At 38.1% G+C, this 21,500-nt stretch overlaps 1 protein-coding gene across 1 annotated transcript; it reads left to right on the top strand.

Moving 5' to 3' along the window:
• Positions 1-222: 222 nt before the first annotated feature.
• Positions 223-19,484, top strand: LOC117332102. Its single transcript, XM_033890986.1, has 7 exons — positions 223-431; positions 7,790-8,154; positions 8,409-8,590; positions 9,476-9,653; positions 11,378-18,010; positions 18,569-18,742; positions 19,414-19,484. The coding sequence occupies exons 1-7, from the start codon at positions 223-225 to the stop codon at positions 19,482-19,484; spliced, it is 7,812 nt and encodes a 2,603-aa protein (XP_033746877.1).
• Positions 19,485-21,500: the final 2,016 nt, after the last annotated feature.

Here is a 21,500-nt window from a genome sequence, read left to right as displayed (position 1 = left end):
ATATCCTGAGATTAACCAATACTCCTGTCACATGGTATAGGATAAGACCGCCTTAAAACACCAATATTTATGATGTTTTCAACGCAAAAATAAACGTTCCCTTTTCAAAATCACGTGACTGAATATATTATGTGTTCTTGGGGGAAAACATGCGCAATGACCTTTTCATATTGTTATATAGTGTCGTTCGTCTCTAGCGCTGAAGTTGCGGTCTTGCTATCGATGGAAGAGGTAGAGGAGATAGCTATAGTAGGTATTGGGTGTCGGTTTCCTGGTGCTAATAACATCAGAGAATTCTGGAACGTTTTGGTGAACGGAGAGAACCATGTGAAGGATATACCTAAGGACAGATGGAACGTCGACGCCATTTACGATCCAGATCCGGATGCGTACGGCAAGACAGATGTCCGCAGGGCAGGATTATTGTCAAAGTAAGTTGGACTGTATTGTTTAACGTTTTATCATCAGCTTTGATGATGTCAAAATCAAAAATGAAAATTAGATTAAAAAAATAAATAAATGAAAAATGACACTTTTTTGTTGAATGTCATTGGTCGTATATTGAGCTATATTTTTAGTATTACAGGGTATACTCAGAATTTGAAAACATGAACGTTATTAGATCAGAAACGAAATAACGAAGAACCACGACTAGATCCGTCATTCTAGTAGAGCACAAATGTTCGCTGTTATCACCTTAAAGACATGTACATTTTGAATCTTGCAATATCACAGCCAGTTACAAATATTCTTGATTGATATAGTGCAATCTATAATGATCTATATTGTAATCATGTTGTTATCAGACGTCCAGATCAGGGTCCGGTTGTTCAAAGGGTGATTAGGCTTATCATGGTTGAACAACAATTTTAAAAACCTGATAAAATTATTTCTGGTAAAACAACATTTCCTGAAACGATTATACTTGTCATTCTCTTCCTTTCTACCTATTTTAGGACATGCACACACTCAGGTTTTGAAGTAAAGGAGAAATGAGATATTCACTAATCAAGTGATTAAGCTGATCACCTTTTGAACAACTGGGGCCTGGTTGATTTTATTAAGTTACCGTATCAAATTGTCCGGTTTTATCACATACTGCATTGTTACAAGTTGCATGTAAATTAATTATAAGGCGGATATTTTTTTCAGTAATGTTCAAATACCTTTTTTTCAACTGATATCCTGTTTATGTATCTGAAATCTGGAAACATATTCATGTACGTCAGAAGAATGAATACTTGAAGTTGACAATGATTGGAAGGATTAAACGTGAATATTTTCAATATTTTTCAAAATAAGTACTGGACTGAGCAGGTGTTTGGACAAGAGTTTGAAATACAGCCTTAGACAACCAAACCTATTATATATGTTGGGTATAATCTATCAACATTTCGGTGATAATTTCGAGTATACATGTGAACTAGGCAGGTTTATGTCCGATTTGGTCGTTGTACATTTATATTGTATAAATGATGCATTACTTATCAAATTAAACACTATTCATGACGAATAGCTATTGCTTTGTAAAGATAAATGAAGAAATATATACATTCTTATGATACAATACTTTCTTGAAACCAATTACGGGACAACACATAAGTCTGCGTATATTGAACGCTTGAAGGCACATAAATTGATGACGTCAACGCAAGTTTAATTTACCAATACTTTAACAGTATTGTGGTGATGGTAGGGGGGGAGGGGGTCAGTAGGTGAACGGTACGTCAGGTAGGGACATACACATTTATACTCATTATTCGGCGAATTGAACCGTTCATTGTCGGCCTCAAGATCTGATATTGTAAAGTATATCAGTAATGTTAAACCTGTCCAATATCTTCGCCTTGTCACTCGTTTTCACGGGCGATGTACTTCATGACACCCAGATATATATGTGTAACGCAACAGACACTACGATGTATCGTGATATTTCATTAAAATCGCTATATACCTATTTAGCACGAATAAAACAATCTAAATATTTAAACGTTGCAGTCATATGACGGGATTTGTGACCTGCTGCTCAGTCTCATATTTTCAGATTACACCACCTTTGGGCAAAGAAACGGGTAAACAATATGTTAGTGCATTATAACATTGTAATAGAACGACCAATTAATTTAGTAAACATCTACAGATACAACACAAGCAAAAACAATGCACTGTAAAATAAACAACTTAGTACAAACATAAATAAACTCGGAAGATAAAATGAACGATCACCGGTGCAAAATGAACAATCACCGATGTAGAATGATCAATCACCAATGTAGAACGAACGATGACCGATTCAAAATGAACGGACACCGATAAAAAAGGAACGGACACAGATTGAAAATGAACGATTACCGATGCAAAATAAAGGATAATCGATGAAAAAAAAGAACGGACATCGATGTAAATGAACAATCACAGATGTAAAACGAACGATTACAGATGAAAAAAGAAAGGACACCGGTGTAAAAGAAGGAATACTGATGTAAAATGAACAATAACCGATGTAAAAAAAACAAGATATAACACGATTTAAAAAAATTGCAAATCATTTCTATAATGTGAAAATATTCATGCAGCAAATAAGGACAGACCGGTGCACGGAACGGCTAGAGGACCGAAGCAAATACAGTTTGGTTTGGTTTGGTTCGATTTGTAAAACTTCCAATCAACAGCTAAGGTCATTTAATGGCGGCCTCGTGGCGTACGACATGCATGCGTGTGGTGAATGCGTATGTGTGCTTTGGGAGGCTGCGGTATTTTCCTGTAAAGTATCCTTATATTCCGGAACTTTTGTTAATTTAAAGTACTTCCTCACTGAAGCATTCTGCCGAAGACAACCACCTGATCAAATTACTATAAACGTACATATTTTAGTGGTAGTTTAATTTTAGCGATTTTTGCGATGTTTGTGCAATGCTAATTTATTTAAAACTGAACATGTACATGCATAGTCATACGACCAGCACGCTATTCCGTATAACATCTTTTGATAGGCTAAAAGACCACTGATTAGGTTAATTGACCCGATAAGTTTTACCAGTCACCTGTGGTCAAACTTACCAGGTGTGCAGCGAACCGTGAACAGCTTGCGGCATGTCAGGAGTTCGATCTTTTGTTTGGGCTAGGAGGATGTTGTTATCGTTCTTTCTTTCTTCTACTTATCAGGGTATTGACAGGTCAAAATTCTGCCTATTGATAACGTTGAACATGTTCTGTTACGGCTATATAACGTCATTGGAAATCTGCCTTATATATTTAGTCTTTTTATTTTCCACAAATGCCTCATGTTTGGCTTGATTTTTTTGTCTCAATTTAAAACAGCTTGATAATTTTCTCCGTGATGTAACAACAAATGAATCTGTCATTCTCATTCGAACCGTGTTTAGTCATTGGTTAATGATACGCTTTGATACCATTGAAGCAGTGACGAAGTCTTTCAAACACATTACTGACTTAGATCGTAAAGATTGTTATATGGTCATTTGTTTCTGGAGGCGGGATATTAGCAGTTAACAACGGAACGAATACAACTCCTAAGTAAGTTCAAAGTTCACTAGTGATCTTTATGTAGAAAATGTGTAGAATATGGATACATCTGTCAGTGGATGCATGTGCAGCTGGTGTTAAATTTTAAAGATGAAGTTTTTTTCCTGTTTTGAACCTTCCGACTGCGCTAGTTCTTGTCCACGCTAATGAATTATATTATATATTTTTCTGTGTTTGCGCTAAAATTTGACTGCGCTAAAATAAGTTTATTTCCAGTATATTGACAACCAGGTTTAGTTGTTCCACTCCCAAAATAATGAGGGCTAAGCAGGTGAAGTGACTGCCATGTTTAAAGACTCTGGTATGTCCAAGCTATTGGGGAAGAACCCAAAGTCTTCCTCACAGGGGCGAACGCTCAGTTGAAGGCTAAAATTGAGGAATTGTCAAAGGAGACATTAGTAAGAAGAAAGTTGTTAAGAAATAAAATGAAAGATCATATCCCAAATTTAGTCGCCTCTTACCGATGTGCGCAAAACGACTAGAGAGTCGGAACAAATAAGGCCGAACCGATGTCCGCAGAACGAAAAGGTGAACGGAACAAATAAAGACAGTATGGTGAGCAAGGAACGACTACAGTAATGTAACAAATAAGAATGGACCGGTGTGCACGGAGCGACTAGGGAGTGTTAACTAATCAGGACAGACCGACCAGAACGGATCGACTAGGGAGTGTTAACTTATAAGGAAAGACCGACAAGAACGGATAGACTAAGGGTCGGGACAAATAATGACTGACCGGCATGAACGGATCGACTAGCGGTTGGAACGAATCAGACTGGAACGAGAGGGTTGGAGGGGGCAGAACAAATAAGAATGGATTGCTGTGCGCAGAACGAGTAGGGGACCGGAGCAAATAATGACGGACGGGTGTGCACGAGACCATTAGGGTCCAGCAACAAGTAAGGACCACTGGCCATAGGACGGATAGCGCTTAAAACAATTAAAGACATGTCTGAATGGATCCGCAAGGGGTTTTGAACAAGTACACGACGGATCGGTGTGGGCAGAACGACTAGGGAACCGAAGAGCAAGTAGGGTTGAACAGATATGCACGGAATTACTAGAGAGTCGGAACAAATAAGTACGGAACGGTGTGCATGTGCACGGAACGTGTTGGAGGTCGGAACAAATATTGGCGGCCCGGCTTTTTTTTTGGGAGGGGGGGGGGGGGGGGGGGGCGGAAAAAATAGGACAGACCAGTGTGCATTAAATGACTGAACTACTTTTGATACAAAAATTAATATCAAGATTTTCCCCTTTTTTCACATAAAACGTGACATTTTCCGAGATTGAATTGCACTGATAGTATCTTATTCTATTTAAATCTCAGTAATATTTGCGCTCGCCAATAATTAGTATTTGTATACATTTGTAAAGCTAGGGGCTTAATAATGAAATATATGTCATGTTAGGGACTACAACATATATTTTAACAGTTCAGTGAGATAAAACTAACACAGTCAGTATCGTTGGGACTGTCATTATTTTAAACTTTTTCATGTAGAAGCGTTTGAATTATGAAACATGTAATAAAAATGCATATGATATACATCGTGACATAAACGTCATTTGCTTTTTGGCAACTATACCAGTAACATAATTCTCTGCTAAAGGAAGAACAGATTTTGCTTACATCAAATTTGTGAAGAAAAAAAATATCTGTCTCGAAGGCTTCTTTCTAAAGGCAAGCAATTACCATTCGATTCATCCAAATAAAATATTAAGCATCGCAGCAAAATCTGTTCTTCCTTTAGCAGAGAATTATGTTACTGGTATAATTGCCTACAAGCAAGTGACTTTCGATATCTAAGATAAAAAATAGATTAATTATGCCCCTTTTGTCCGACTTCTCAAGTTTGCACAAGAACTTTATGACGTTTATGTCACGATGAATATCATATGCATTTTATCACATGTTTCATAATTCAAATTCAATTTTATAGTTTTATTATTCTATTAGCAACATGATTCATCTTCAGAATTTAAGTTATTTTAATTAAAACATTTTCGTTGCGATCGGTAAAATAACCTCACTGATAAGATATGCATGCATGAGTTTTCACAGGTAAATGACTACAGCCTTACCTGTATCTAATACATATAAATTTCCCCTATATCAGCACTATTTCCGTTTTTTTTTTTTAAATTAGACACTTGCCTGTCTTAAACTTACATGTCATTACTCAACATGTGTAAATTTATTTCTCCAAACACGTGACTTCTAATTAGTAAACCATCATGCTTTTTTAATGTTTGTGTTTTTGTACGTGTGTCCTGGGGGGGGGGGGGGGGGGGGGGGACAAACATAAATAAAAATGTAAATGGCTGTCAAACTTGGCCTACCTTAGCTGCAAGTACGATATGGTAAAACAATTGCTGAAATATCAAAATTCCTGTAATTTTAAGTATGGTCTTGAAATAAATAACAACAAGTCTTTAATGTTATACACCATCTTCTGACAGACATGTTAAATAAATCATGTTGCCGGTAAATCACTTTTGACAGACGTAGAGCTTGAAATTTGTCCGTCAAAATAATGAGAATTATTCATGGATGGTGGCCAAGAAATCCATTTGAACACAAGCTTACTCGCTGCATCTCTTAGCTGACCATTACTTATCAAATTAAACATTATTCATTGCGAATAGCTATTGCTTTGTCAAGATAAATGAAGAAAATATACATTGTTACGATACAATACTTTCTTGAAACCAATTACGGGACAACACATACCTCGATTGACAGCGCATTCTTCACAAAGCGGTCCGTTCAAATTTTGTGACAAGTCCACGTATATTGAACGCTTGAAGGCACATGCACATACATTGATGACGTCAACGCAAGTTCAATTTACCAATACCGTAAAGGTGTTGTGGTGGGGGGGGGGGGGGGGGGGGGGGGGGTCGTTAGGTGAACGGTACCTCAGGTAGCGACATACAGATATGTATAACCCCTATTCGGCGTAGAATAGTTATTCATCGACCTCAATATCTCATAGTGTAAAGTATCTCAGTTATGTTAACCTGTCCAACGTTACCGCCTTGTCACTTGTTTTCACGAGCGATGTACTTCATGACCCCCTGAGATATATTTGTGTAACGCAACAGACACTAAGAATGTATCGTGATATTTTAAATACCGTAAATAGCGTATGCCAAATTTCGCGTTTTCTGTACAAAATGACACGTTTTATTTTTAGCGTATTTCATTTTTAGCGTTTTTACAACGTGTAATTCAAATTTTAGCGTTCATATGTTTCATATACAACAAAATCGAAGTACAGTAATGATAATGTATCTACACTTTTGTTTGCTTCAGCAAACTCAGGTCTGTACCTGACCAGATTTCCTTTGTCCTTCCGCGTAACGATTACAAATCGTAGCATGGCCATGTTTCACTTGGCAATGTCACTCTCGATATGATTTTAAATATATCTATACGAAGGACAAAACATATGGTCAACTGTGAGTTCATTTTTTATTAAATAAGTCACGGCCAATTGAGCACACCTGTATACGGCACGTGTAAACAGGTGATCGGTTCATGACAACACCCCATACAAGGGAGCTAACTCTTACTGTGATATGTGATTAATTTTAGCGATATCTTAAAATTCGCGACCGAGTCTGGTCGCGAAAATAGTGAAAATTAGACACTCGCTAAAAAAAAACCCGATATACGGTATACTATGTTTAAAATCGTTAATATTTCCCTATTTTGTACAAATAAAATAATTTAAACTTTCAATCGTTACAGTCAGTATAATTGAACTATTGCTATATCTACTTATAATGAAAATGTATTATTAGGTTAAAAGTCTTCAGATCTCAACTTTAACTATGTCACTGTGCAAATATGTTCAACGTAAAATATTTCAAGCAAGAAAAATAATAACACTAATCCAGAAATGTTTATCTTTTTCTTCAAAAAATAAATAAAATGTTAGTTTTAAATATATCTATATCCTTCTAAATTCTGACGTGTGAAAGTGACCATAAATGTGAAAATGAGTCAGATACACCGCGAAACAAATATTTTCTAAAACATGGGTTGTCTTGATTTTTAAGAATGTGATACATGCTGCGAACATTTCTGGCTAGATGATAAGATAAGATAGATTTTCCCTACAAAGCTATCTTACATGGGCAAACTCTATCCAACATGATGAGATATGATAAAACAAAATTAAAGATTATACAAAGATGATTAAAAAAACGTTCAATTTGCAAATTATTTTTACAGACATGATGTCTGGGACAACGAATTTTTCGAAATTTCGGAAAAGGAGGCTTCCGAAATGGACCCCCAGCAACGATATGTCCTCGAATGTACTCACATGGCATTGGAAGATGGCGGGATCACGAAAGCAGATTTGGACGGCTCGCCAACGAGCGTGTATATTGGCGCAATGAACAGTGACGCAAAGTCGGCCAAAGACGGGGACTATTCACTGTTGACAAATTACACCGTGACTGGAGACGCCACCAGCATCATTTCAGCTCGAGTGTCCTTCAACTACAATCTGCTTGGCCCTTCCCTTACCATAGATACCGCATGTTCCTCTTCTCTCGTGGCAATCAACCTGGCAACACAGTCTTTGATAATAGGTAAGTAATCGTCTACCCAAAACGAACGTTGATATTTCTTCTTCTTCTTCTTCTTCTTCTTCTTCTTCTTCTTCTTCCATGCACTTGCGATAACAGTGTATGATGTCTCAAAAACCAAAATCAGATTTCAGAAATGTGTTTCAAATCATCAAAATATTAGGCTCACAATAATAATGGAATAATTGTTTCCGATCTAAATTAAAACATCAATTTATTGTTTATTCGTTTTAACTAGGTATATCATATTTACCTAGGTGAGTCATCCATGGCGATTTGTGGCGGAGTCAACAGTATTCTATATCCAGATATGTTTGTCACTCTGACGAAGGCCCGGATGGCGTCACCTACCGGACAGTGTCAAGCCTTCTCGGCTAACGCTGATGGTTACGCAAGAGGAGAGGGATGCGGCATTGTCATACTTGAGCGGCTCAGTGATGTAAGTGGTCTGTGCACATGGATTACCTCTAGTTAGGGCTTAAGAATTGTACCTTCTATCCCATTGGATGCTTTTAAAGAGGCGACACAGTTTAGGATCTTAACTTTTTTTCTGTACTTCTTTCTTTAAAAATAACGTGTACTTCCTAGCATCTCCGAAGACACTGTCTCAATTTTGGCTTTTAGTTATGCGTTTTTCCCAGCAAGCAAAAGCTTTGGGTTCTGTCTCGTAGCCGAGACATCCCAAGGTCTATTATGGAATTCAGTCAATAAGTAATTAGTGCTAACATAAAGCATTTTTGTTATTTCGATACATTCAGCCATACCGTTCATATCTGGTAGGGGACATGTGCATAGGGTTCTGTCTGAGTAAACCCAATTGAACGACTTGGTTTGATAATTGTTTATAAGCAAATACCAATTAAGTAAACCAATTAACTGTTAAACTCATCACAAAAGTGTAAGTGTATGGAAATGTATTTCACCTGTCATTAGGAACTAATTTATTACGCCGTTGGGTTTGTCATTATGGCGCCATTTTGAAATTCAAAGTAATATTTATTAAGCTGATGAAGAAGTCAATACTAAAGGCGCCAGCTCTTATTTTCCCCACTGTGTGTTAAAAAAAAATCCATAGCCTTTTCTAAATCAAATTGCTTGGATCGCGTCACTTTGACGAAGCCTGATGGCTTAAAACTTTAGAATGGCTACTGGGAAGCACTGGTCTGATTGGTCGATACCAAAATAAACATTTTAAAGTGACGGCGGTCGAAACTAAAACAAATTATTTCCAGCGACGGAATAAACTTTATATCAAACTTATAAATTCTTATATTTAAGATTAAAACCAGATTCAAACATGTAATTATGTAACACGTTTTCATAGGCTCTTGAAAATAACAGACATATATGGGCGACTATCCGTACGGGCTGTAACCAAGATGGCAAGACCGCAAAACCCATCACTGCGCCATCTGAGGTCCAACAGAGGAAGCTTCTTAGTGATATATATCACCATTCCTACAACATTGACCCAAGCCATGTCCAGTACATAGAAGCACACGGTAGGCAAATATTAATTTATCATTTAAAATTTGATTGCACTTTTAAAAAATCAGAAATTTAGATTTCTATCTTAAATGTATTAATGTTAATATGAAATTTCTAATTAATATAATTATTATAATCCTTAATCCATGGTCAACACCATTGTCTGTCCGTAAACAAGTTACATTTTCGACTTCTTTCAACAAACTACTAATAAAATTGTGTCCCGCAGAAACTTTCCATAACCAAAGGCTAACCACAATGTTTGTATTATATGGTCCCCATTCCACGGGCGTGATAGAAGAGGCAAAAAGAGGTCAAATTGACTGAAATTATAAAACGTTCTGCTAAAAACCAAAAATTGCTAGGAAAAAAAAACTTACGTCATAGTATGCTTCAGTGAGGTAGAACTATAAATCGACAAAAAGTTCCGGACCTTCTCAAGGAGACGCACTCACAACATCATGTGTGGGGTTGTTTTTTTTGGGGGGGGGGGGGGGGGGGGGGGGGGCTGTGGTATGGTCGTCATTGTCTACTTGTGATAACGTGGAACTGGCGCCAAAATCTTAGTGCTACTTCAGTTAAAGTATACTGCTGAAGACACCTCACCCAGTCACATTATACTGACAACGGGCGAACCAATCGCCCAATCCCACAATGAGGACGAAGTAAAAAAAAATCTGAAGTTAATATAGCGCAATCAGATTTTGAAACATCCTTTTTTATTTCCTTTGAAATCAATTGGAATTTGCTTATATGGTATATAAGGTACGAACATATTGACCCTTACTGACTATCGAAAGGACTAATAGTTGGGTCCAAACACGCAAAGGTTAGATTTTTTTTTTAAATCTTCTCTATACCCAGTTTCATCGAAATTATTAGAGTCTAAATATACGTATTTCAGATTTCTGAATTTCATCACCAGGTGGTTCATATTAAATCACGTGATTGGGGTTGTTCTTATTTCAATATCTATAGGCAATTGATACGTATTAAACTTAATGGGTATTCCGTTGAATAACAGGAATGTGGTCGGGTGACGACTTTTGACGAGAATACATCTAGGCTGTGTCGGGGAATAGTTCTTGAATTGGAAAAAATCTGCACCTGAAAACAAGAGGGCCTTAACGAGTTTTGAAATATTTTAGTTGACACTTTTTGGCCCCGCCCATCAACCAAGGAGGTCAGCCAAAAGTGCATACCATCAAGCTGTCATCCCATGCCGATGACGTTAACAAAGTTAGAGTTAATTCCAATAAAAATCAAACAAATCATAGTTAAAAATGTGATTTCCCTATGTAAACTAAAATTAAGGTTACCCCCTTCCCAGGAGCAAAAGTGAGACCCCAAGGTCAGGAAATTCACAATTTTGGTAAAACTCCTTATGATCCTTTCAACTATGAAGAGTATTTGATTTGACATCGGTAATGTAGTATGAATATCGAAACAAGCCAAACTTTGACACGGGTTTTTTGAAAACGGTAAATATAGACCAAAATAAAACCATCATGAGAAACCGTCATAATTTGCCGTCACCTAAATGTCTCCGTCTACAGTATCTTGCATTTAATAATTGTATTTTATAAGATATTGCGGTGATTGCTATATAAATACATGTATTATGATATATTATGAATTTAATAATACTGTCAATTAATATATTAAATCCTTATAACGGTAATTTTATATAAATTCATCGGTGGAAATATTAGGTGCCTCTCTTTTCCCATTTTTATAGGAACTGGTACACCCATTGGTGACCCTGTTGAAGTCAACAGTCTTGGTCGCTTCTTCAAAGATCATCCGATACTGTATGGGCAACGATTTATTGGATCAGTTAAAACTAACATTGGACATCTCGAATCCGGAGCTGGGGTTGCAAGTCTTATCAAAACTCTTCTTATGATGAAGCATCAGAAAATTGTACCCTCCCTCCATTCTCTTCCAAGGAATCCCAAGATAGACTTTGTGGGTTATGCCCTCGATGTGCCAGCATCCGTGTACCGATGGCCTGCTCTACAAGATGGCTCCAGAGCTGCTTGCATCAACTGTTTTGGATTTGGTGGCACAAACAGCCACGCTTTTGTAAGGCAGTGGATTGAGATACCAGACAAATCTAGGTCTAGATCGGAAAATGCTGAGAAGATGATATGTGTTCCTGTTTCAGCTAAATCTCAGATCTGCCTAGAAAAAACAATGAGGAACTTGCTAACAAGATTGACAAACGAACCATACAGTTTGAAGCAATTAGCCTACACCGCTTCGTGTAGACGGGATCACCATAGATATCGAAAGATGTTCATCGTGTCAACAATTGCTGACCTCACAAAAAGTTGCTCTTATGAAATTGAATCGATATCAAGCAGCAATATTACACCAGGCAGGAACTACAGATTAGTGTACGTGTTCTGTGGTGTTGGAACTGCATGGACACATATGGGCAAGGAACTTTTAAGTGACTTTCATGTTTTCGCTGACACTCTGCAAAGTATAGATATACATTTGATGCCACTTACAGGCTGGTCAATAACAGACAAAATACGAAAAGGTGCAGATATGGTAGACCCATTCATTGGTCATATTGGCATTTTTGCCTGCCAAGTAGGACTGTCAAACCTCTGGAAGCATTGGGGAATATGCCCTGATGCGACCGTCGGTCAGTCTGTTGGAGAGGTTGCCGCTGCCTACTGTAGTGGGGCACTGTCCCTGCATGATGCAGTTAAAGTTATCTACTACAGATCAAAATTATTGGCAGAGGTATTGGGAGGGAGAATGCTTGTGGTTAGGAATGCTGATACCACAAACGTAGCCAAGATATGTGACAAGGTTGGTCAGGTCGGGATCGCAGTATACAGCAGTCCCGTCGCATGCACACTAACTGGTGACGATCTGAAAGTGAAAGAAGCAAAAACAATCATAAGAGAAGATGCTGAAAAAAGTAATGAAATACCGTATTTCAGTGATTTGAAAACAAATTGCGCTTACCACAGTTACAAGGTAGAAGACTCAGCCAAGCGCATTAAAGAAGCTTTGGAAGGGATAGAAACCGATACACCGAACATACCTATATTCTCCACTGTAACGGGAAAGATTGCAATCGACTTCGGCACTCCGGAGTATTGGCAACAAAACGTCGCTAGACCAGTTTTGTTCCATCAGGCACTTCAGGTATCAGCAGATGAGAAGTCTACCATATTCCTAGAAATTGGTCCCCAGCCTGTTTTGAAAGCGCATTTACGGGATATATTTAACGATGAAGATGTCGCAGCGTTTCCTTCCATGAAATTTGAGACTGGATCTTCACAAGTGCGAAATACTCTTGGACATTTGTATGCGCTTGGACTGAATCCGAAATGGGAAAATATTGTAGATAAAGACAACCCGACAGACCTTCCCAGCTACCAGTTTGATGGCAAACGCTTGATGATTGAATCAGACTACCGCTTCCTCAGGAAACAAGGATTGGTTGATGATTCTTCATACCAATGCCTTATGATCACAAAACAAGAGGCAGCAGGGAAATTTGACGTCAACTTTAGTCCAACTGCAACGCCGTTTGTATATAATCATGCTATAGACAACGCCATCATCATTCCAGGCGCTGTTTACGCGGAGGTGGCATATGAGCTTGGAATGAGTACCATGGGCATATCAGCTGAAAGCATGCATGTAGAGTACGAAATTATCAAATCAATTCCCTTGTTCAAAGGAAAGCCCTTTCGTCTCGATTTGATATCTGATATTACAGAAAAGGGTAATGGTGTTATCAGGGTATCTTTCTCTATTTTAAAAAATGCGACGACCGTAGTCAAAGGATCTATCACAAACAAAAACCGTGCACAAAACCACATCGTTCCTATTAATGAATTGTGCATACCTACTGGGAAACAAATGGAACGAGATACAATTTACAGCAAACTAGCTGAACATGGCTACAAATACGGCGCTCCAGTCCAGGTTTTGGAATCGGTTACATTCGGCAAAGATGAATATACTGGATATATCCAACTTACTGAGGATGTAACAAGACAACTTAACCAGACTGCCTTCCATCCTGCTGTTCTAGATGCCATGCTCCACTCCAGTGCTCTGGATTTCTTTTCCGTTCACAATAAATCTTTAAACAAGATTTATCCGATTCGCCTCGGCAGCGTATCCTTATTACGAAGACTTGAGAAGCAAATGATATGTTATACACAAGTAATACAGAAAGTCTATGACAGGATTATCACCAACATCATTCTAACTAGACCTGACGGTCTGGTACTAGCTGAAGTTAAGGAAATCGAACACAAGATTATGAACGATGGCTTAACAGTAAACGCTCTTGCTTATCAGATTACCTGGGCGGTTGAAGATGTCCCTGCGATTAGCAACAACGTGAACGATAAAGAGCAGGAAAGCGTTACAATCTGCTTCGACGATAGCAACATATGCGAAATGTTGAGAAGTTTATACCCAATAGGAAAATCATTTAGTCTGCTTGATTTGGAAGACAACGCTGTATTGGGAACCTCCAGTGATTTACAACAGACGGATGTTTTGATATTTGTCCCAGATTCGTTCAATCAAAGAGAATGTAGAAACGATCTGTTTAGTCGTGTTTGCAAAAATTGTAACGCCTTCCTTAACACCATTCAAAGGGTGAAAGACTTGGAAAAGCCAGTGATAGTAATTACTGAGAACACACAAGCAAACGTTCCTGAACCAGTTACTGATAAAAATGTATTGGGTGCTGAATTATGGGGTTTTGCTAGATCTTTAAGACAGGAAGGAACGAAATGTCGAATGATTCTGATAGATGTGCAGCCTACAATTGCCTCGCAATTAGCGATATTGCACAAAACTATTGAAGTTCTTACGTCCAACCCTCCTTCATTTACGGAATTTATCATCGTTGATGGACAGTTGCATAGTAACTTTCTACAGCAAAGGACACAGAATGGATTACAGAGCGAAAAAAGAGTCATATCCACTGACACAAACAGCGACCTTGAGCTACAGTCTATTACTTGGGACAGCATTGAGAGCCCATTTCTGACACCTGTTGATCGAAACTGTGAACTTCGAAATAATGAGGTCATACTTTTGGTTGAGGAAATATGTGTTCACTCGCCAACAGATTTTCGACTAACAGAGTTGGAAACGAGTATCAGCAAATCACTTTGGTCAGAATACAGCGGGGGATATCCAGTCATTGCGTTAGAGTTTCAAGGCACCATCCTTAGCGCGCAAAGATCCAGCCGTGTTGTGGCATGTTACCCATCGAGAGTTTCCAATAGAATCTGCGTTCCAAAACAATGTGTATGCGACATAGCAAGCTTGCCAATGTACAAACCCGGTCTAATCATAAAGTCCATGTTGATTTGGGCCATCACTGAGATAATTAGGCGCAGATCTACAGTTTGTGTTGTGACTGAAGCAGACCCGGCTGAAGATTGGGAAGTTTTCCTTCTCTGTGACATGCTTGAGACTGTTAGGCAAAGCAAAGTTCGAGTTACATCATTCGCCTCCATAATTAAGGACGATCAACAAAAGGGTTGCGTGTTTGTATTGTTGCAAACTTATCCTCAACAGAAAATAGACTGCATTTTACAGCCGGGGAATACCATTGTAGGCTTTGATGATGTGATACTCTGTCTATCAAATAAGAAAATTCAACTGAGTACAAAACGAATAAAAGTACAAACCATTGCAAAGACGAAAGTGTTTGAGGAAAATAATGTTGCTAAAACATTTCCAAAAGTAACGAGATGGCTGCAAAGACGACAAAAACGACATGACCTTATGACAAATGCAGTAAAGTCATTACAGCTTAAAACCATCAATCTCCCTGACAAAAGATGCGGGGATGTCACGGATGTGGCCATAAAAGCGAAAGGTGACACACTTTTCCATAGTAATGCAACGTATGTTGTTGTTGGTGGGTTGACAGGCCTTGGATGGGACATCGTCAAATGGCTGGGCCACAGAGGTGCTGGCATTGTAGTACCACTATCAAGGAGAGGTGTCAATCCACAGATGAAAGATCAACTCCAAAATGCAATGGATATACACAAGTACAAAATTGTGCCAATGACTTGCAATGTTGCGAATTTTGTTGATGTGGAAAATGTATTTTCTGCAATCAAGTTAAAATTTCCAAATCATCCAGTCAAAGGTATATTCCAGGGAGCTGGAGTGCTAAGAGATGCTCGTATTGAAACCATGACAATTGAAAAGTTCAAAGAAGTCTTAGCGCCAAAAGTTCTTGGATCCTGGAACCTACACCTTATCTCTAAAGAATTAAAATTGGATTTCTTTGTCATGCATTCCTCAACAACATCTGTCTTTGGAAATGCTGGACAGACTAATTATGGAGCTGCGAACTCATTCATGGATGCCTTTGCCTTTTACAGAAGAGCCAACAACCTACCTGGACAGACGATCAACTGGGGCGCATTGGCGGTGGGAATGGCGAGTGATGAGAACATCAGAAACAACCTAGAAGCACAGGGGCATTATCTGCTTGAAACAGACAAAATCAAAGAATGCCTTATGGATTGCCTGACTCGAAATCCATGTCAATCCATATTTGGTTTGTTTGACTGGAGCGTAGTCGGTAAAAACCCTTCTATTATACGGACCTCTATCGTTGACAAGCAAGAAGAGAGCACCATTTTCAATCAGTCGGCAATTCGAAGGCGCGAAATTAACACTGTTCTTAACATTGCTGAATTCAAATCGACATCACATGAGCAACAGAGGAAGACACTTGTTAATTTATTATTAAAGTGTTTCTCTACGGTGTTATCTTTAGATGAAAATTACTTGGAAGAAAATCAAAACCTTCTTGAACTAGGTATGGAGTCCCAAAAATCTGTGGAATTGATCCAGATTGTACATGAGGCTACAGGCTGTCGACTTCCGGTTGCTTACATCCTGTCTCCTAACTATACTATCGGCATGATTATCGACTTTGTACATTCAAACATCATCGATAATAATACTAATGACAATTCGGAAATAAAGGAGGACATACGTGAATCACCAACATGGATGCAAAAATTCTACATCGACATGCATGAAGACTCTCCCGTTGACTCTAGTCTTTGGTTCAGTATAGATTTCAAACTGGGAACCGGTCTATCGAATATCGAACTTTGGCGTACTGTCCTGCGATGGGCAACAATCAGAAATAAAGAACTTAGGACTTTGTACCATCCTACTAAGGAACGATTTAGATTCGGTATCAAAAAGCATGTTTTGGATCCAGAGGATGCCCAAGTTGATTTCCGAGTGGTTGATTCCGTTGTGATTAAAAAGGGTTGGACAGACGAGGATATGGTCAAGTACTGCACATTCGACATCACCACAGACCCGCCGTTGCGGTTGATTTATGGCAATACAGGTAGGAAACATCACATCAGGTTTGTCATGAGCCACATCACATTTGACTTACAAAGCTTCTTCACGCTGATACCGCAGTTCCAGGCGGACTTACAGACATACCTGATGGGAACGGGTACCAACTTAGAAACTGCAGATGTCCCTGATGTAACATATCTGATGGAAGAACGTCTTGATGGTGAGAGGTTTTATCTCCAGGAGTTCTGGAAAGGGGAGCTTGATAGAATTCATACTGTGCCGTCTCTCGTCAAGTCTGAGTCATTGGTTCCTCTGTCTGGAAAGACGGAACAGATATCGATTCGCCTTCCAAGAGAGTTAGTAGACAAAATTAATCAGAACGACAAAGGTGTAACAGGACCTACCCTAGTCTTCTGTCTCTACCAAATTCTTCTCCACAAGATGACGCGTCAACCTGTCACTCCCGTTGTACTGACAGTGGACATGCGACGACACTTACCAGAGTTTACCAGCATGGTATTTCTTGGTACCAACTATATCCCGATCGTAACAGCGTTTAGCGATACACCCGCTACACTTGGAGATTGTATCAGAATCTGTGCAAGTCAAATGACTCTTGCAAGCACGCACAGTCTGTACCCTTTTCTACTCATCAAACAGAACAATCCTGATGCGGCCAACGCTTTTCGCCATTTCTTTAATGTCAGATATGTATCAAATCAAACATTCAAACACGAGAAGTACCCAAACCATACTATGAAACACTCCGGATATAACACTGGCTTTCTGAACCACATTGAAACAGCTTTAAATATCGTCACGGATACCCAGACAGGATCGATGGACTTCGTATTAAGTTACGACCCAACCATCGTAAGCTTGTCTACAGCAAACAATATGCTTGAAGATCTTCTGTTACTGGCCTGTGTAAATGCCTTGAATTCTGATATAAGTCTTGACAACATTCCCTTACGGTGCTCTCCAGCCGAGGCTGTGGACGGAGTGGATCCACAACTGTTATCAGGTAAATACATACTATGCATGCAGGGTATCGGGTCATGTTTTTTTTTTTTTCCTGAAAACAACTGATATTTCATATTAACAGATAAACAATTCGTTCAAGTTTGCATATATAAAAAGAATATTGGAGCTAATGTGCTTCGGACCATTACAGAAAACGCCAAAAATTACTAAAAAGCATGAATGCGAAATATGTTTATATGTATGTTTAGTTGAAATGGGTGTTAAATGAAAATAAGGAAACAAAACATAGTCTCTACAAGATCCCTACAATTTCAGGTTTACTTTTAACTACCATGCCAACAAAAAGACATTCTACTTTTTGGAAGATAGTTTTGTTTGCTGTACCCCAAGTATTGTCCGTCTGATGCACCTGAACTTGAGATATTTTCTGTTATTTCACAATAGTTTCCTTCTTAATATCATATTTCTCTTTACACTTCCTACATGTTTGCCATGAAACGTCATCCTGTTTTATATGTTCAACTTTACCACTATTGAAATTTGTTATTTTCAACTATTATAGTCTATTCTTATCATGTTACCTATTCACTTTTTATAGGAAGATTTGTGAAGGAGACCTCAAACGGTTGGGACCACCTGGTTGAGTTGAGAGTCTGCATTGAGAACAATGTACCGCAGTTAAAATGGAGAGATATTGACAGAAACAGAACGTCACCGAAGAGAAAATGTCCCATTTCTCGTGTCCTTCGTGTCGATATGGATTTAGTACAAGGTAAGTTTATTGGGATGTGCAATGACATTATGTAGACGTTTGCCTGTCTTCGGCGACGCTAACGGACCTGGGGTTTCCTTTCCCCGGCGTCTTTTATGTTTGAAAAAAACTGGAAATGCAGGACCGTCTTGCTGTATCGCGCTGCATTGGGACAGTAGGAAATGATCCCATTCGGCACCGATATCCAAGTTTACACATGTGGCCTTTCATGTTTTCTTTATTTGGTTTGGGTCCCATTCGCATGTAGCATCGACCAATGGGATTTAGGAATCGTTCATCCGCCACATGACTCATCGGGTTATATTGTTGCATAATATTTGACATTAGTCTTGATTTGATATGAAATGTCTTCATTGCTAGAGCTATATCAACAAGAACGGAAATGAAAATCTTGGCATCTGACACAGAACAGTAGATCACTTGCAAATTGTCATAAAAATCAAATATTGATACCTTAAAAGCCAGTGTGCTTTTAATTGATTTCCTATGTTTGACTTACAACATTAGCATCGCATCTGCTCTCACATCGTCGGTTTTTAAAGGCGACTAAATTGAGGTCAGTTTTCTTTTCTCATCTTTCCCTACAAGTTTCTGTTTGCTTATTTCCCGTTGATACTGCTCTTACTTAAGCATTTAGGTGAGTGTTTGGGTGCAATCACGTTCCTTGTTAGAGTCACCTACCAGTGTTTGTAAGACGGCACTCTTGCTAAATGCTCAGCATTCTGGGGAGTATGACGACTAGTTTGCTTTGCGGGGTGTCTTCGGCGAGTTGCCTCAGTGAGGTAGAGTTGTAACATTTGAAACAGTTGCGCGCTATCATGACATGAAGACAAGCAAAAAACCCACAGCCTCCCAAAACAGCCAATTATTTAGTACCACACATATGTCTCGTCCACATTAGTAAGCGACTCTGATGTCACCTCTCTTAATCTGATGATTGCCACGAATGGCTTCTGTAATTATTTGGTAATGTCAGGCAGAGATAGAAATAAAGTTTGACGTCTTATATCTCGAAACAAGGATATATTTTTCGATTCAGTTTCGATAGGTTTTTCATGTCAAAGCGAACGAATTTACAGTAAAACGAAAAAATCGAAAAAGCAAGAATTGGTTTATATAAGTTGTTCCATGTTTAAAACTTAGTCTGTCGAAACACTTAAAATTGTCTTTTATTTCAGATTCCTGGGTTCTAATTATCCAGACAACCAAAAGACAGTACTATTTCAAGACAGGTGACTACTTTATGGCCATACTCTGGAAAGCAAGAATCTGGAATCTGATCCCAAGGAAAATGCTGACATTTTCTAGTATCTGATATAAGTTGGTCATCTCGTGCTTCAAACACTTGCTCACACATTTTCTTGTATGCGATCATGTTTCAACCACTTGAGTCAATGATGTGGTGTAGATTATTATAAATTATATTTTCGATTTATCCACACCGTGCATGATCTAAAAACTGCATACACTTAGTTACAAACATGATTTCTAGTACAAGGAAGCATTTCAACCAACTGGTGTCATAATCAATATCAATTTTACAATGAATAGATTGTCAACGGTCTCTCGCTACTGACTTCATTCATTACCCAATATTTCTGTAGCGTTATACACGTACTCACATTTACCATCCTTTGTACAAAATTGTATTTAAACTCATGAGGTCTAAATTGACTTCATTTACTATATTTAGATGACCAATGTCTTTTCTCTATCTATTCAATCGATTGTCCAATGTCCTTGAAACTATATGCAGTTATTCGAGACTATCATTCATTTTAGTAGTATGTTAACTTACAATACTGTGCCTACTTTTACTTTCGTATACTGTAAACGTTGAAATTTTCGAGAGGGGCAAATTTACGCTAATTACGCGAGCTCCTTTTCTTCATGAAAATTTCCCCCATGCGTATCATTTTGATATCAATTTGCGTAATCTTGAACTACAAGCGAAAATGAATCGATCGCGAAAATTACCCCTACGCGTATAGTTTACATATTGAAATCGCGAAATTAACACCCCGCGAAAATAATCACGTTTACAGTATATTTTACATAAGCGACACGTTGATGATTAGAGCGGACCCGGAAGCTAAACTTACGTAGACTTCTACCAGTGTTTATTAACAGTTATGTTATTGAGAATTATTAACTTATTTTATGATTTTATATATATATTGCTTATATCATATAACGTATATATATTACAAAACCTTTTATAAGCCTACTCAATTTCGGGTTTATTTATTGATTTTAGATAAATTGTTCATCTGGTACCTTGGTAACAGTGTTTAGATCGCAATGAACGGCGCAAGTTTTCGATGAGTAACTTTGAAATGGTTTTACTTTTACTACATGAACATACTTTTATTTTATATTTCAATTGCCGTTGAGCAAGGTATTTTCATCTAAATCATTTTCTGTCTAAAAATCATAGTTTATTAACATATAAATTCCAACATTAATATGATATTCAGGAATTTTTCAGTATTCAAGAATTTTTCATTATTCAATAATATTTTTATTATTCAAGAATTTTTCATTAATCAGTAAGATTTGTATCATTCGAGAATTTTTCGTTATTCGGGTATTTTCATTTTCTAAGAAATTTTTATTAAATTCAATTGTAATGCACAATTTTAAATAATTCCGATATCATACTACATACTGTAGGATTGGGGTTCCTTTTCCCGATGGCTCTGTTAAGGAGACATGAGAAACCCCGCAGTAGGTTTCATTGGGGGAAACAACTGAAAGG

This window comes from Pecten maximus, chromosome 8, assembly GCF_902652985.1.
Source record: "Pecten maximus chromosome 8, xPecMax1.1, whole genome shotgun sequence".
Taxonomy (NCBI): domain Eukaryota; kingdom Metazoa; phylum Mollusca; class Bivalvia; order Pectinida; family Pectinidae; genus Pecten; species Pecten maximus.
Note: the sequence above shows the minus strand (reverse complement) of the source record. Positions and strands in the feature narration are given on the sequence as shown.

Coding starts and splice junctions, on each gene's coding strand:
- LOC117332102 (XM_033890986.1), top strand. CDS start 223: ATGGAAGAGGTAGAGGAGATAGCTATAGTAGGTATTGGGTGTCGGTTT. Junction 18,011..18,568: donor GGATCCACAACTGTTATCAG/GTAAATACATAC, acceptor CACTTTTTATAG/GAAGATTTGTGAAGGAGACC. Junction 18,743..19,413: donor CGATATGGATTTAGTACAAG/GTAAGTTTATTG, acceptor GTTCCTTGTTAG/AGTCACCTACCAGTGTTTGT.